Source organism: Magnolia sinica, chromosome 10, assembly GCF_029962835.1.
Source record: "Magnolia sinica isolate HGM2019 chromosome 10, MsV1, whole genome shotgun sequence".
Classification (NCBI taxonomy): domain Eukaryota; kingdom Viridiplantae; phylum Streptophyta; class Magnoliopsida; order Magnoliales; family Magnoliaceae; genus Magnolia; species Magnolia sinica.
Window position 1 is genome coordinate 13,302,065 of NC_080582.1, and position 18,448 is coordinate 13,320,512.

General features: G+C 39.6%; 1 protein-coding gene across 1 annotated transcript in view; it reads left to right on the forward strand.

Moving 5' to 3' along the window:
• The window catches only part of LOC131258018 (F-box/FBD/LRR-repeat protein At1g13570-like), a 35,446-nt gene extending 23,297 nt beyond the window's left edge, over positions 1-12,149 (forward strand). Inside the window, exons 2-4 of the mRNA XM_058259038.1 lie at positions 8,917-9,763; positions 11,274-11,429; positions 11,779-12,149. Coding sequence (XP_058115021.1) covers positions 8,948-9,763; positions 11,274-11,429; positions 11,779-12,066 — 1,260 coding nt within the window. The 5' untranslated portion in view covers positions 8,917-8,947 and the 3' untranslated portion in view covers positions 12,067-12,149. The remainder of the gene's footprint in view (positions 1-8,916; positions 9,764-11,273; positions 11,430-11,778) is intronic.
• The last annotated feature ends 6,299 nt before the right edge of the window (positions 12,150-18,448 follow it).

The following is an 18,448-nucleotide window of genomic DNA, read 5'->3' on the forward strand; positions in this document are numbered from 1 at the left end:
CACTGTCCCCACTATTTTCTGTGTTGGGGTCCATTAGAGCTTTGGATTTAACGCATTCTTTGGATATTGCCCTAAAATGATCTCTCCAAATGGATGAAAGGTGTGGATACAAAACATACATCATGGTGGGGCCTATGGAACTTGGTGACGCCACTTCGGTAGTGAGTCTCGCTGCTTAGCCTGTCAGTAGCTAAACCACGCAAAAGTGGATAGGAATAGTGTTAATTGAACTTCTATCATTGAGAAATCCTCTGGGCAATTAGAGCCAACAATAATGTTTGTGAGAAATCCAACCCGTCCATCAGTTTTTGGAGATCCTTTTAGGACATGGGACCAAAATGAGCCAGATCCAAACTCAAGTGGGCCGCACTAAAGGAAAAGGTGGGTATGGAAATTCCTACCGTTGAAACCTCCCTAGGTCGAAAGTGATGTTTTAATTGCATCCATATCATTCATAGCAATATTCCTACTGAGATGAACTGAAAACATAAATATTATCCTGATTTAAAGCTTCTATGGCCCCGCAAATATTTCTACCATGGACGTTCAATCCTCACGTATTTGGCCCACTTGAGCCTTGTATCCAGCTCATTTTTGGCCTCTTGTCCTAAAATGATATGGAAAAACGAATGGACATAGTGGATTTCTTAAAAAAAAACTGCGGTAGGCCCCACTTAAGTTTCAAGCGCAAGGCTTTTTGCAGAAAATAGGTGTGAGAGAGATAGAGGTGGATAGAGGTGGGCACGTATGACCCGATCTGGTGGATCCAACCCGATTCGACCAAATCCGACCCGATTCGAACCGAACCGACGGCCTGGATTGGTGCAGTTCAAGTAGGGTCAGTTTGATTCGACCGTTTATCGGATTGGGTTCAGTTCAATGCCAATCCAGACTGATCCGATCCAGTATCCGATCTGATCAGATCCGTTCCGTCATTTTCCTCATGTGCAAACATCTCCCCTCATTCTCTTTCTACCACTTATCTACTCCCTCCAACAAAACAATTGGTTCAACCCCTAAAATGATCTGGAAAAATGAATGGACGGTGTGGATCAACCACATGCATTCACGATGGGCCCACATGCATTCATGCTTAGAGTTGGGCAACGCCGTGTTGCCTGGATAAGCTCAAAAGCTCAAATGGGTTTCTTGTGTCACATGCAGTATAATGAAACATTGGAAAGTGACAAATAGGTTGAGTAGCCAGCGAGACTCCTGCTGAAGTCACGTCACGAGATTATGTGGGACCCACCATGATGTATGTGTTGTATCCACACCGTCCATCAATTTGTAGAGATCATTTTAGGCCACAAAACAAAGAATAAGTAAGATCTAGATTTGGAGTAGACCCCACCACAGAAAACAGTGGGAAGAGTGACTCTACCGTTGAAACCTTCCTAAGGTCCACTATGATGTTTATCTAAGATCCAATGTGTTCACAAGTTAAGACAGACATGAAAGGAGGGAAAACACAAATTTCAGTTTAATTGAAAACTTTTGTGGGCCTTAGAAAAATTTAATGGTAGCGTCACTCTCTCCACTGTTTTCTATGGTAGGGTCCATTTGAGCTTTGGATCTAACTCATTCTTTGGCTCCTGCCCTAAATCGATATCTCCAAGTGAATGGACGGTACAGATACAACACATATATCATGGTGGGTCCCATAGAACTTGGTCTCGTCACTTCACACAGAACTTGGTCATGTCAGTTCGGCAGGGAGTCTAGCTACTAAACCTGTCAGTAGCTAATCCGCGTCCCACACGGCCAGCTACTCCCCCCGCCACCAGCTCCATGGCTGGTGGTCGATGCTCTGTGGGTCCCACCATGATGTATGCTTTTCATGCATTCCGTTAATCAATTTTTAAAGATAATGTTATGGCTTAATACCAAAAATGAGAGGAATATAAATATCAGGTGGACCACGCCACATGAAAACAATAGCGATTGGATATCCACCATTAAAATCCTCGTAAGGCCCACTATATTGTTTATTTGACATCCAAATGATCCAATCTTTTGATTAGGTCATACGGTCCCAGATGAAGAGAAAAAACAAAGATCAGCTTGATCCAAAACTTTTATGGCCCCCAAAATGTTTTTAATGGTCCACCCTTATTCAACATTGTCTCATGTAATATGGTCCAAATGAGATTTTGATATACCTCATTTTTGGATTCATATTGTAAAAGGATCTGCAAAAATAGATGGACGGCATGGATTAAACACATACATCATGGTGGGGCCCACATAGCACCGACTACCAGCCATTGGCTAGTGTCAAGGGGAGTAGACTAGCCAATTCATTTCACATGGCCACACGCAAGCTAGACAGGGTGACAGCCTGTTGTTGTAGATATGTGGCGTGCAAAGACGAGCGTGTATGCGCCTCGAGCTCCGAGTTGTACCAACAGCTCAAATGAGATCAAAGTTACATGGGCCCCACCATAACATTTATTTTCCATCTAATCCGTTAATAATTTTAAAAATACATAGATGAAGTGGAAAAAAAAATTTCATATTGATTCGAAACTTCTGTGATCTGAAAAGGGTTTCAATGGTAAACAATCGATCCCCCACTATTTTTTGCAGTGTGGTCCAACTGATCTTTAGATCTGTCTTATTTTTCGACTCAAGCCTTAAGACGAGCTCTCCAAATGTATGGACGGTTTGGATATAACACATACCTCCACCATCGGCCACTTCTCTCTTCTGATCCGAACGGTACCCAACTCGATCCGATTATGTTTTTCTGATCGAGTCGGACTCGGTTCGGGTCCTACAAGTAGTGCATCGGATTGGATTGAGTCAGATGACCCGGACTCGGTCCCGGATCAGATCGAGTTCGGGTCAAGCTATGTGGAATCCGGACTGAGTCGAGTTGGACCTAATTCGATCCGACTTGGTCCGATGCATAGCTCTAGAGGTGGAGGGATATTTTAATAACTAGTTTCACCGTTTTGTTTATCCAGTTTCCCTATAAAATCTCACTGTTTATTTAAATTTTTTACCATCGAACGAATAACGTGCTACCAGCACTCAACCTCACGGGAAGGTAACATGCGGTCTAACGCATAGAACCTTTTCCCATATATATATATATATATATATATATATATATATATATATATATATATATATATATATGGGAAAAGGTTCTATGCGCTCGAGCTCATGGGAACTTCCCATGAGATCGAGTTGTGTGGGCCCCACGATGATGTATGTAGATAATTAATACCGTGCATTTGATGGGTCCCCGTTAAATTATGAGATATTCCAAAAATCATCCGTATGTGGAACTAAGGTGGGCCATACCATCTAAAATCATGTAAAGACATCCCTAAAACATATAAAAGCACTTTATGGGGCCCACCTGAAATTTGAATGCATCTGAAACTTGGTCTGACCCCTCATCCAAGTAGGACACACATAATGGATGGGGCTGGATTCATGAACCACATCTCAGTGGGCCCAACAAATCATTATGAATGTTTTAATGGAGGGTAACCCCTCTTAACTTTTGTATGTGGTGTGGCCTGCACAAATCACAAATAAACTTGATTTTTAAGACCTAGGCCAACACGCATCACGGTGGGGCCCACAAAACTCGACCGCATGGGAAGTTCCCCATGTGTGTGTGTGTGTGTGTGTGTAAGGTTCTATGCGGTTGAGCTCATGGGAACTTCCCATGAGGTCGAGCTGTGTGGGCCCCACCATGACACATGTCGAACATCAACATCGTACATTTGATGGGTCCCCTTTAAATTATGGGATGTCCCAAAAATCAGCCGTATATAAAACTCAGGTGGGCCATACCATCTAAAATCATGTGAAGACATGCCTGAAACATATAAAAGCACTTGGTGGGGCCCACTTAAAATTTGGATGCGTCTGAAACTTGGTCTGACCCTTCATCCTAATAAATGGGTTGGATTTGTGAACCACATCTCAGTGGACCCAATGAATAATCGTGAATGTTTTAATGGAAGGGTAACCCTTCTCAACTTTTATATGTGGTGTGGCCCACAAAAGTCATAGATTGACTTGATTTTTAAGCTCGAGGCCAACCATGGAATGGTGCATCTGACTAATGGGGTAGATGTTCGACAGGCATCACTGTGGGGCCCACACAACTTGTCCGCAACACACACACACACATATATATATGGAAATGGTACTATACAGCCGAGCGAATGCAAGCTTAATATGACAAATTTGAAAACTACACCACCATGATATCTATGCTATATCAACACCATCTATTCTCTCGGAGAGATCATTTCAAGTCATGAGCCCAATAATATAAAAAGCATATCCAAGCTAAAATGAACCATATCACAGATAATGATGCCCACCATTGAATCCTTCCTAAGACCAACTATGATATATATTTGTTGTCCAACCTATTCATAATGTCAAACATACCTGGATGAAAGGTCAAAACAAATATAAAGTTGATCCAAAACTTTAGCGCCCCCGAGAAGCTCTTAATGCTAGGCATTCAATTCCCACTACTTTTTATATTATGGTCCACTTGAACTTTGGATATATGTCATTTTTGAGCTAATGCTCCAAAATAATCTCTCCAAATAGGTGGACAATGTGGATATAACACTAACATCATGGTGGGGCCCACAGAACTTCGTGACAGCAACACAATGGACAATCCAATGTTTTTTGCGCCGGGAGCCTAGGTGGGGGTTCAGCGTGATGTTATGATAAATCCATCTCGTTCATCCGTTTTATGATTTCATTTTTGGATATAAGACCAAAAATGAACTAGATTCAGTACTCAAATGGGCCACATGAGAGAAAACAATGAGAATTGAACAACCACCCCTAAACATTCCTATGGTCACAAAAATTTGTATCTTGCCAAGTTTTTAATGTTTTTAGTTCTTCTCAGTGGTTACCTTGCAAACAGCTTGGATATCATATAAACATCAAAATGTAGCCGATGAAGGTCTTAACACGGTAGGTCTTTCTTTCTAGCGCATTGTTATCAAAGCCTTTGGCAGGAAATCGGCTTCCGCCCGTGTCGATAGCAGATTTTACGTGCAGCCCCACTCAAGTTAGTGTAGCTTTACCATGAGCCCACCTTGATGTATGTATTTTATATCCACACTGCCCATCCATTTTTTATATATCATTTTAGGATATTTATATATCATTTTAGGATATGAATCCGAAACTGAATCAGATCTAATTCTCAGGTGGACCATATCATAAGAAACTATATGATTGACAATTACTGGGGCGCATAGGTTTTGATCAAGCTGATTTTTTATTTTTTTTTCACTTCATCTAAGTTTATATGACTTTATCAACAGGTTGGATGAAAAATAAGCATTATGTAAACATTATTGTGGGCCTAGGAAGTTTTTAATGGTAAAGCATTCAATCACCACTATTTTCGACAATATGGTCCACCTGAGCTTTAGATCTTCTTCATTTTTGGGTTCATGTCCTAAAATGATCTTCCAAAACGGATGGACGGCTTGGATATAGAATAAAAAAAATCAAGTTGAGCCTCTCACTTATAACGACCATACTGTCTTGGGTGAGGTAATTCGTCTCTCTCTCTGGGTGAGGTAATTCGTTTCTCTCTCTGTTGGAAACGGAATGGCTGGTGCCATAAGCCACGGAGCTTGTATGTTACCCTTAAGTTCCGTGGGCCATACCATGATGTAAGTGTTAAATCCACACCGTCCATTCATTTGGCAAGATCATTTTAGGGCGTTAACAAAAAATAAGATAGATTCAAATCTAAAGTTATCCACAACATAGAAAGCAACAGGGGTTGAATGCTTATCATTGAGAACTTTTTGGGGCCCACAAAAGTTTTGGATCCAGCTGATATTTGTTTTCCCCCTTCGTATAGATCCGTGTGACATTATGAACAGGTTGGATGGAAAATTAACATCATGGTGGGCCCTAGGAATGTTTCAATGGTGGCATCATTGTCCCCACTTCCTTTTCTAGTGTGGTTCATTTAAGCAGTGGATCTGCCTAAGGTTTTGGTCTCATGTTATAAAATGAACTTTCCAAACAGATAGACGGTATAGATATAACAAATACATCTTGGTGGGGCTCACAGAAGTTGGTAATTAAGGGCATCATCCATTTTGCCATTTTCTAAAGCGCTGGAAGGGTTGGAATAAGAGACACGTCTCGACCTTATATTGAGCTTGCATGCGCTCGACGGCATACTACCATTTCGAGATATATATATATATATATATATATATAGATGGAAAAGGTACTATGCGCTTGACTACACGATAAGATCCCATGAGGTCGAGCTGTGTGGGCCCCACCATGATGCGTGTCGACCATCAACACCGTGCATTTGATGGGTCCCCTTTAAATTATCGGATATCCCAAAAATCAGCCGTATACGGAACTCAGGTGGCCATACCATCTAAAATAATGTGAAGACACCGTTAAAACATATAAAAGCACTTGGTGAGGCCCACCTTAGATTTGCATATGTCTGAAACTTGGTCTGAACCCTCATCCAAGTGGGACACACATAATGGATGGGCTGGATTTGGGCCCAAAAAATGGTTATGAATGTTTTAATGGTGCACGACCCCTCTCCACTTTTGTATGTTGTGTGGCCCACACAAGTCACGGATTAACTTGATTTTTGAGACCTAGGCCCACGATGGAATGGTGCATCTGACTGATGGGGTAGATGTTCGAAACGCATCATGGTGGAGCCCACACAGCTCGACCTCATGGGGGTGTGTGTGTGTGTATTATCAGCTTGATCCAAAACTTTTGTGGCCCCAGGAAGTTTTTAATGGTGGGCTTTCAATCAACATTGTGAGGGACAATTGAGATTTGGATCAACCTCATTTTTGAGCTCATACCATAAAATAATCTAGAAGAATGGGTGGACGGCATGGATGAAAAACATACATCATGGTGGGCCCACAGAGCACCGACCACTGGGCATTGGCTAGGCAGGGTCAGTCAATATCCAATACGTTTCCGTTGCCAACTGCAGTAAAGTAAGGGCAGTTTTGTATTGCAAAAATACAAAAATCAATTCGTATGGATACTTAACAGCACGTGGTTTAATGACTAACGGTGAAAACTATAATCGGGATTTAAGAAATAGTTTAAATGAAGGTACTTGTACATATCCGAAAAGGCAGGTGGCCATATGGAAAAATCCATTTAACAAGGCCCCCTTTGTTAAATCTGAAATCTGAACCTGAAATTTGAATTCAAAAAACTGATTTGATAATTATAGCTGAAGTCTAAAAATTAAGTACTAAATTTGAAACAACCTATTTGTTAACAAATATATGAAATGTCTAAAATATGTTAATTTGACACATTTGTCCCTATATCCTGTTTGGAAATGTTTTACATTATAAGGAAGTTATTTTTTATTAAATGAAAATAAAATCAGTCTATTTAATTCAAATAAATTAAAATACTTAATAGAAAACTAAAATATCATTATTCTTACAAAAAAGAAAAAAACATATTAAGAAAATTAATAATTTGCATGTATAAGTGTAGCGGCAATTTCTTCTTGTATATTGGACATAATAGTTTATTCAAAGTCTCCAAATACTCCTTCCACTTCAGGCATATCATTCTCTAATTTGATATTTATTTCTAAAAGAATATTTTTATCATTGTATTGTTGGAAGAGTCAATCGGATATAAATTCTTTTCAAATATAGTTGTGTAGTGTTATACATGCAATAACTATATACATCTTACAGAAGTTACAGGCATCCAAACTACTCCTAATTTTCAAAAAAAAAAAAAAAAACAAAAAAACGAAGAAAATTAAAAAGGCAGTTCGTCTACAAGCCCTTGTAGGGTGGGGCCCATAGGGTGTGCATGGAATCCAAGCTGTTAATCAGGGTTGCCGTACAAAAAATTTGGACCCCCAAAATCTGGCCCATCCAACCATCATCTCTGCATAATATCATGGGTTGTGATAGTCTCTTTGACCATATTTTGGGAGGGATGGTGAATCAAGCCTCTCCACCTGAGTGGGCCCCACCATGGATGGCCCAAGTAGGGCAAACTGAAGACAGCAATGATGCCATGGGCTATCAGCAATAGTGCCCAACAAGTGGACGGTCCTAAATTATCATTTTCCTCAGAGGAAGCTTCTATTAAAAATCATTGTTTAAAAAATTCAAAATGTCTAGCTGACTCGTTGTTTGGATGCCCGTAATTTTTTTAGTTGTGAACACATTACACATAAAAAGACTTTCAGGTGTAATCGGTTTACATGCTATTTCGTTTGGCTTTTAGGTGGTAATATGTTTACAAGTAAACAAATTGTGTGTTTGGCCAGTGTAAAAAGTATTTACAATTAATAAAGTAGGTATTCATACCATAGAGCTTGGGCAGTGAACCTTTCAAAATATGCAAATCACGTAAGAAAGACTTGATTTTTTTAAGGGCCCTAAGAGAGCATTAATGCATGCACGAAATAAATGGATTGGATGTCTTCCACCCACCACAGTGGGCCCCAAATGCCATCTAGAAGTTTTTAATGGTGGATGTCCCATTCTTCCCTCATGCGGTCCATTTGATAATGGGCAAGCTGTTTTTTTTTTATGGCCACAGGAGAGCACCAAGGGAAGTACATGATGGATTGATTGGATGTACCATACGCATTACGGTGGGCCCCACATATCATGAGTGTATATTAACCATTGTGTTCTACTTATAATGGTGGATTGACCTGATTCTTGGGCCACACACACACACACACACACACACACACATATATATATATATCACATAGAAGTGAGGTTTGATAGAATACATCTAGCATCATAGGATGCATCAGGATGTATTCTAACAAACCTGTATAAAAATTATCATTTCTTGCTCTTTATAATGGTGGATTTTTTTATAAATTTGCTTGCATTGTAGGATAGGCATAGAGGCATCAAATCCTCACTACATGATGGAGTCGCGCCAAGTACAATTTCAAAACTTGGATATGATGAGCTCCCTTCCACCAAATGTCATTGATGTAATCCTCACATGCTTGCCTTTGAGAGATGCAGTGAGGACGAGCATCTTATCGCGTGATTGGAGGTACAAGTGGGTCACGATTCCACATCTGACATTTGACGAGCGAAGTTTTCCAACTTTGGCCGATTATTCAGAGCTCAATGAGCTTAAGCTCATCAATGCTGTTGATCAAGTTCTCTTACTACATAAAGGCCCAGTTCATGAGTTCAAGTGCCAGATTTACCTAGAAAGTTGCCCCGCCATCGATCGATGGCTACTTCACCTCTCGGATAATGCTGTGAAGAGCTTCACACTTGATAATTTGCGGCTGGAACGATATAAGTTGCCTTCTTGTTTATTCCGCTATGAAAACCTTATTCATCTTCAGGTATCCTGGTGCATCTTCAAACCGCCTAGAAAGTTCGACGGTCTGCGTAATCTCAGGACCCTTCATCTTCAAGACATTTCCATTGACAGCTCATTCGAAGACTTCATTTCCAAATTCCCTCTTCTTGAGGCATTGACACTGAGGAATTTCGACGGTCTTACTTGTCTTAATATTCAAGGCCCCCAGCTCCTGTACTTGGATATTGTTGGTAAATTAAAATATCTCCATTTCAAAAATATCCCGCTTGTAGCAACTGCACTCATTAATATGATGTCAGTAAATGATTACGAGAAAGGCAAGGATTCCAATCTGATCAATGTTGTCGGTTGTCTACATGGTGTTAAGCGGCTCGCTCTTGAAGGTTTTCTTCTGCAGGTAATAAAATTCTATGGCTGTTGTAAAATTTCTATTGAATAAATGTTTATTGTATCTTTCAAACTCAAATTACTCTTTTCATTGCACATTTATTTTGAGATAGATATTAAAGTATGGGATGCTTACTAAGATAGCTACTTATATATATATATATATATATATTCCTTCTATTCTCAATAAATTAAATAAGTTACAGTTTTTATAATGTAGTCTCTTGTGGATTAGTAGTAGTGATGCTGTTAGAGCCTAGTTAATCATGGTAACTATGCATGTATGGAGCCCTCTTATGGCTGCATCTCAGCCTATTATTTATCATTTTATGGGCATCCCAGACAACAGATTTTCAAAAAATTCTTCATTTCAAAGAAATAATTCCAAACTAGTTTTGCAGCAAACATAAGCTAAGTTTTTCCCATCAAAACTACTTATTTGTTGAACTACTAAAAATGCATTCTTAAGAAATGTGCACCAACAGCGCTTATGCATATATTTAGGTTCTGTTTGGGCATGGGATCCCACTGAATTGGTATTTAGTTATAATCATGATCTTAGTTCTCTGTATCAAATTTTTGTTCATCAATAAGCTCTTTCCTCTAATTAATTGCAATTTCAGATATTTTTTATTTTTAAAAAATGGATTTTATGAAACCACTGTTAGACAGAACCACCCAAAAAAAATTTCTTTAGATGTCAGCATCCGCATTTTAAGAGTCTCTTTATTTTACCACTTTGGATCAGAATCGAGTTTATGGCTGCTAGCCATGGGTTGTAAAGGCTATTACATAAAAGTAATGGTGACAACCGTTATATATTACAGGGTCATAATGACCCAAATGACCTCCCTGGTAAAGCTGTAACGGTTCCATAAAAGTCTGTTACAGGGTCGATAAAGATTTTCAGGTATTTTTTCAAAAAAAAGGGGGAAAAAAAAAACCAGAGACTATAACAGTCGTTATAGCTAATTGTATGGTAAAGATAACAGTGGTGTCTGTTACATCAATCATTACCGTTATGAAATACGCCACTAGCATATGTCTAAAATAATGATGATACCAAAGTAGCAATATATTGGTATATATTGATGGAAGAATCGATCCATTTTGTTGTCCACCATCTTTGAACTGTTCAGATGGTTGTCCGTAAGCTTTTAACACCTACTTTTGAATGGTGCATAACATTGACCACCTAGCGTTGAAAGGTCTAAATCATTGTTTGCCCTTTCTCTTTTTTATTCTTAAAAAAATTTTAAAAAATAAAAATAATAAAAAAATCACCCAATGAGTGACTCGGTTCTAGTCGTGCTGAGTCACATCAACCAAGTCAGCAAGTTGTTTCGTCGTGACTTGGCTCGAATTCAAGTTTCAAGTCAAGAACTATGGTTTAGGCTGCCAGGAACAGTCCGATCGGGCTTAGCCTGGGTTTTAAAAAGCCGATCTCAATTCTCAATTTTCAATGCAAATGGACTGTCTGCAAACTAACTTTTTTTTTTTTTTCATGAATTGGATCATAGTTTTTAGCTGCAGGTAATGTACCAGAAAGGCTTCCAACTATGTATAATCATCTAAAGAATCTGACGTTGAAGATAAATTTTGAAAATCTGGATCAATTATCTGTGGTTCTTTGCTTATGTAGAAGCTCTCCAAACTTGTATGAAATCAACGCCAAGGTGAGTTACTTGGAATGTTTTTTCTTTCTTTCTTTCTTTTTTTTTCTTTTTTTTTTTTGAATATTTCTCATAGAGGCCTCAAGCAACAACACAGGGAACAAATTGAGAGTGGATGTGCACTGTCCATTTACATTCGGACCGACCATGATACCTATATATAATATAGGTCGTCACAACCCTTAATGGTGTGAATGGTCAGGCGAAAAATCAGACGGTTTCGCAACTCAGGTGGGCCCCAGTGAAAATTAAGGGTGTCCATCTCTAACTTGTTCCCATTTCTGTGACTTTTGATCTTGAGTCAGGTGATTACAGTCTAACAAACTTGTTTGAGTTTTGGTGACATTTCAAGGTCCACTCAATCGATGCTGCTAGTTTGCCCCATGAGAGCTTTTGGGAAGTGCAAGAAGGTTTTGATGGCTTGTTTGCAAGCCTCCAGATTGTGACCGTAAATGGAATTATCGGCAGCAAAAACGAACTGGGTTTCATAGAGTTTGTACTCGAAAATGCGCCTATGCTCGAGGAGATGAATTTTAAGATTAGCGCAACAGTAACTGAAGCGCAATCAAGGATTTTCAGAGATTTGATGGGATTTCGAAGAGCTTCACCACAAGCCAGGATCATCTGCTTGGGGAAGTAGGTTTGAAAAAGGATTTTATATTGTCTAGGGTTATGCTAGGAGGGTCTCTTACTGCCTTCTTCTTCTTCTTTTTTATTTTATTTTATTTTATTTTATTTTATCGGAGTTATTACAAAGACTTGCCATGCTAGAAAAGAAGGGAGGAATAAGCACACTTGAGAGAGTTGTATGGAAGGATGAATTGCTCTCCGAAAAGAATCTATTGATTCTCTCCCAATTAGTTGGATTGCATGTGAGATGATTTCAGTCCAAGATGGCCTCAATCAGGGCTAGATGGTATGTTTCTCTTTTTACTTGTTTACCAATTGGGTGCACAGGATGAAATTTCATCGTGGCCGTTCATAATATGCAGCACAACGTGAACATTTCAATACCTTCTATTTAAGTGTCATTTAAATGTGTACAAGATCAAGGACATTCATCGGGTGGGATACTGCAAGTGTGCTCATACACCATGGTAGCCAAAATTGGACAGTCCAGATTGATGGAGAGACTCATTTGTGAGGTATTGTTGAATGTTTTCTTATCAGGTTCGTGGGGAAGTAAGCTGATACTACTCTTCTGGCTCCAAGTTGTGCCAATTGTTATAAAATATTGATTTTAAATATATTTTTAATAAAAAAATTTATATAAATATTATAAAGTTGTTTTGCCAAAAAACCCACTTTTTGGTGTTTTGGGAATAGTCCCACATTGGAAAAGAGAAAAGGAATTTTAGAGTTTATATGAGAAAGGTGGAGTACTTATATGTTTTACATGCTTGGTCCGTGGTGTATCGGGCTTACGCACGCTTGGGCACGAGTTCGGTTACGGGTTCGATGTGAGGGCGTAGGCATGTGAGGCAATGTGGCTGTAGAGGCACTGTAGCATACTTTGCATTTCGCAAACGACAAGTGCGAGTTGCGATGTGACGGAGAGATAAAGCAAGTGGCTAAGAGTCTAGAGGTCAATAACGGCTAATTTCTCACCAACAGTTAGAAACAGTCATGTAGATTAAAGGGTCCTAGACCAAAACTCTCAGCCATCCTAGCTTTATATAAACAGTGCACGGATAGATTAACAATCCATTAGCAACACACTCCCAAGCATACTCATACGAACCAAAGGAAGAATTGCATACAGTACACTCTAGTAAGTCAGTAAGGTTCATCTGAACCTTATCTTAAAGAACAGACCAGTGTTATGGTCTAAAACGGTTCATCTGAACCTTAGCCCGAAGAATAGACCAGTAATGTGGTCTAACACTCATTTTCTCTTTAATTTTCAGAATTTTTTTTTAGTCATTTCGGCCAGAAATTTGTGCATGAGAGTTCCATTTGTGGATCCTCGTATTTTCCGAACACAGATCACCAGGCTCGTCATTTCCTAGAAGCGATTTGCCTGGAATGAACCTTTCAGCATACTCAATCTATTTAGGTGGGGGTAAATAATGCTTTAAGGACAGCGTTCTCATACGTGCTTCAACATGTACTAATTCCTTATTATTTTTTTATTTACCTATTTTACAGAAAATATTATTTCTGTATTATTTTTTTCAACACCAATTTGGTACACATGTGGAAGATACATGTCATCCTTCCTGTGCTGGCCATGAATTGAAGTTGACATCAAAGTGGGCCAGCCACATGAATGTTGAACGTGGATATGTGGCCAACATTTTCTTGGGCTTTCTTGTTATTCTCATCCCACTTGCTGAGTTGATTGACCTTATGCTTGGGCCAGGATGCATAAGTGAGAGGGTGGAATGATTGTGTAGTATGAGCTCAAAAATGAGGCAGATCTAATGCAAGTGGACCACACCAAATAGTAAGGTTGGTTGCATTAAATGCACAAAGCATTAAGTGCAAGTTGCATTAATTGCCAAATGTGTTCAATTTTTGTAATCATACATTAAAATGATATGGGAAAAGGGATGGACCACATGGATAAACAAATAGATCATGGTAGTAGCCCACACAAATCTGGCTGTTCATGGCTTGAGACGGGCGGGGATAGGACGCAATCCGCTTCCCCTTTTTCACTTCTCCCTATGGCGTGGCCCACTTGATCTTGCAAATAACTTCCTAAGCATGCGTTGAGTATCTTCTACTTGTATGGATTGAGAATTATGTTGTAATGTATTGAAAATGTCTTGTTATTATAAGAATGTAAGTTAGCACTTAATACAGATCATATATTTTGTTGATGCCATCGAGGCGCACGCATAATTGTTAGTGTGAGATTTGTTTTCAATTTCGATTGTTTCTGAACACGAATGTCGTTGGAATATAGAAGATCATGTTCGCTCTGACCTCCATCAAAAGTATCGGGAGGCGTTTCGCCAACATCGTATGGAAAGAGGCTGACGTCGACATGAACAAGAGGGCAGGTGAATTATCTGCGGCAACACTTGAGAACCTCATGATGATTGTTGCTAACCCCTGCCAGTTCAAAATTCCAGGCTGGTTTTTGAACGGGTAGAAGGATTACAACTTTTTACGATGTGAAAAGGATGGAAAGGATGACTGATGTGACGAGCCCGTTCCTGTCAGCGTGATGGCAAGCGGTACCAAAAAAAGAATAAAGCGACTTGTGCCACTCGTGCCAACATGTACGCATGTGCGAGTTCTGGTCCAACTAATGGGGCCATCATGCCGGCCAAAGGATCTGGTCGATCCATTCTTAGGATGAGCAACACATGTATGATGAGATGGATGGCCAAAAAATGATTCACGGGATCTGTCAGCGTGCTCCCGTCGGATGAGCGGCCAGAAATGAACGGGACCAAGCTAGTAACGTACCACCGTGATGTATGGCATTTATCCACATTGTCCATCTGCTTTTCCATGTCGTTTAAGGATACAAGCCCAAAAATAGGCAGATCCAAAGATCAAAAATTTTCAACGGTAGATGTTTAATCCTCGTTGTGTGGTCCACTTGAACTTGGATTTGCATTATTTTTGGTCTTGTAGTCTAAAATGACATATAAAAACAAATCAACGATGTGAATAAACTCCACACATGACAGTGTCCCTCAGAGCACCTGCCCGTTCCTTGGCAGAGTCAAGCGGGGTAGTACCCAATCCGCGTCCCTCCCTCGGCCGCATGTGGTTGGAAGGTACGTGGGGCCTAAAAAGATGACCGTGACAAATCCACTCCATCCATCGGTTTCTCAAGCTCGCAATAGGTCAGAAAATAAAACATTAGGCAGATCCAAAACTCAGCTAGGCCACGCAACAGGAAACAGTGAAAACGCAAATGTCTGCCGTCGAAACCTCCCTGGAGCGGACCATGATGTTTATATTCCATCCAAACTGTTCATAAGGTTATTAACACTGGGATAAACTGTAATAAAAAAAAATCATCCGGATCTAAAACTTCCGTGGCCCCTACAAAGTTTCCAATGATGGACATTCAATCCCCGCTGATTCCTATCGTGTGGCCCACCTGAGTCTTGGATCTTCCATTTTTTTAAACTCCTGATCTAATGTGAACTTAAGAAACTGATTCACGGAGTGGATTTCCCATAGGAATCTCTGTGGGCCCCACATAGCTTCCAACCACAGAAACTTCCCCATATGGGCGCAGGGGCACTTCCTGTCCGCCAGAAATCTACATATCGTGCCGGCGTTGTGTCATGTGGCTCGTGGTCTTACCATTTACAAGGATGGGAGGTATTCCCAGGTTGCCTCAAATGCACTCGATATGAAGTTGAGAGATGATTTGAAGCGTATAAAAAAGATCAGGGACCGTCATGGTTCAAGGCACTATTGGGGTCTCCGTGTTCGTCGTCAGCACACCAGGACAACAGCCCGCAGAGGAAAGACTGTTGGTTTATCCAAGAAGCATTTAGTGCTTTTTCTTCTGTTCTTTTTTCAATCAACCTTATTATATTGGCTTGGTGAGTTCTTTTTTCAATCACTGTTAGTGTCTCACCCATCTTCCCAATTTCCAATCCATCACCTCTCCTACGAAAAACTCACATCTCGATTTTCTCTCAGAAATGGCAAAAAATGCAATAGCTTTTGAGGATTTCATTACTCTAATGGCAGAAAAGCTTGGAGAAGGACTTATGGAACGATCCGAACCGTGCCCAATCCGATACGACTTGATTTTCTTGACCGAGTCAGACTCGGATCGGATTAGGCCAGCAGTGGTTCGGATCGGTTCGAGTCCAATGACCCGGACTCGGTCCTGGATCGAATCAAGTTCGGGTCAGGCCATGTAGATTTCGGAGCGAGTCGAGTTAGACCCAATCCAATCCGACTCATTCCGATGCACAACTCTAATATATACTGAGATTTCTATAGATTTCTAATCTTTTCTATATATTCCTATTATTCTCAATAAAATAAATAAATTATAGTTTATACAATATAATCTCGTGCGTTAACAACTGTGATGTCGTTGTAGACTAGTTAAATACGGCAACTCTACAATATGGGTTTTGTTTCCACTATCTTGAAATGGTCCAAGTTGTTGTCCATGGACTTTTGAATGCTCTATATATTTTTGAATCGTCCAAATCATCAATCACCTAGTTTTGAACGATCTAGATTGCTGTTTGCAATTTCGAAGCAATTCGTATAGCTGTCCACCTACTCTTGAATGAACAAAATAAGTTAACAGCCGTTGCTTGGATTTGCCAGGAATTGGTGGAATCTCAATTATTCTCAATGAGAATGGTGCCACAGCGTTCACCTCTTTTCACCATGGTTTGAATTAATAAATGAATGTAAGGAGAAATTTCAAGGCAGTGTGTGGGCATGCACTTGGGGGCGTTTGGATTATAAGTTGCTTAATATAAGCTATTTATTTCACAAGTAGCTTATCTTAGGGCCCGTTTGTTAAATCTGAAGTCTAAAGACCCAATCTGAAATTTGAAGCCTAAATCTGAAACTTAAGTAAAGAATACTTGTTTGATAATTATGGCTGAAGTCTAAAAATTAAGTACTGAATCTGCAACAAACTGTTTGTTAACAAACATCTTAAATGTATGAAATATGTTAATTTGACACATTTGCCCCTATAATTATTGTTTATTAAATGAAAATTAAATCATTATATTTAATTCAAGTAAACTAAAATACTTAATAAAAAACTAAAATATCATCATAAGGCCCTCAATTCCTCTTAGCGGGAAGATTGTCACTATGTGTTGTATAGGATTGAACACCAGTAGCAACAAAACCTTCAAATAAGGCCCACCTTATATTTATATGCTATCCAAACCGTTTATAAGGTCATTCCCAATTGGATGAAGTGAAAACATATTGATCCAAAACTTCTGTGGCCTATTTAAGTTTATTTTCCATCCAATATGTTCATAAGGTCACAAATACATGTATGAAGAGGGGAAAAAATCATATTGATCCAAAACTTCTGTGACCCCAAAAAGAGTTTTAATGGTAGACGTTCAATCCCCTGCTGCTTTTTGTAGCTTATTTTTCATTTCAAGCTTTAATGTGAGCTCGCCAAATGAATGGATGGTTTGGATATAACACATACCTCATGATGGGACCCAAGGATCTTGCTGACGTCAATACAACAGCTATATAGCTGGTGTGAGGTACACCAACCAATCCGCATCCTACTTGGATGCGGATTAGCTACTGACAGGTTGAATAGCGAGATTCGCTACCGAAGTGACGTCATCAAGTTCCATGGGCCCACTATGATGTATGTGCTTTATCTGTACCATCCATCTATTTGGAGATTTAATCTTAGAGCATGAGTTAAAGAATGAGGTAGATTCAAATATGTAGACCCCACCACAAAATATAGTGGTGAGATTGATGCCTACCGGTGAAATCTTCCTAAGGCTCACCGTGATTTTTTTTGAAATCTAACTTGTTCACAAGTTAACACAGACATGAAAGATGGGAAAAAACAAATATCAGCTTGATCAAAACCTTTTGTGACCTATTTAAGTTTTTAATGGTGGGCATCACACTCCCCACTGTTTTCTGTGGTGAGGTCTATTGGAGCTTTGGATTTGACTCATTCTTTGTATCTTTACCTAAAATTATATTTCCAAATGGATGGATGGCGTGCATACAAAACATACATCATGATGGGGCCCTCATAAATTGGTGACGTAACTTCAGTAGCGAGTCACGCTACTCAACCTGTCAGTATCCAATCCGCATCCGCATAAACAGATTGGCTACTCCCCTGCCACCAACTAATGGCTGATGGTCGGTGCTATGTGGGCCCCACCATGATGTATGTATTTCATCCATGCTGTCCATCTATGTTTCTAGATCATTTTATGGTATGTGACCAAAAATGAGGTATAACCCAATCTCAAGTGGACCACATTACAAGAAAATAGTGTTGAATGAACGTCGACCATTAAAAACTTTTTGGGGGCCATAAAAGTTTTAGATCAAGCTGATATTTG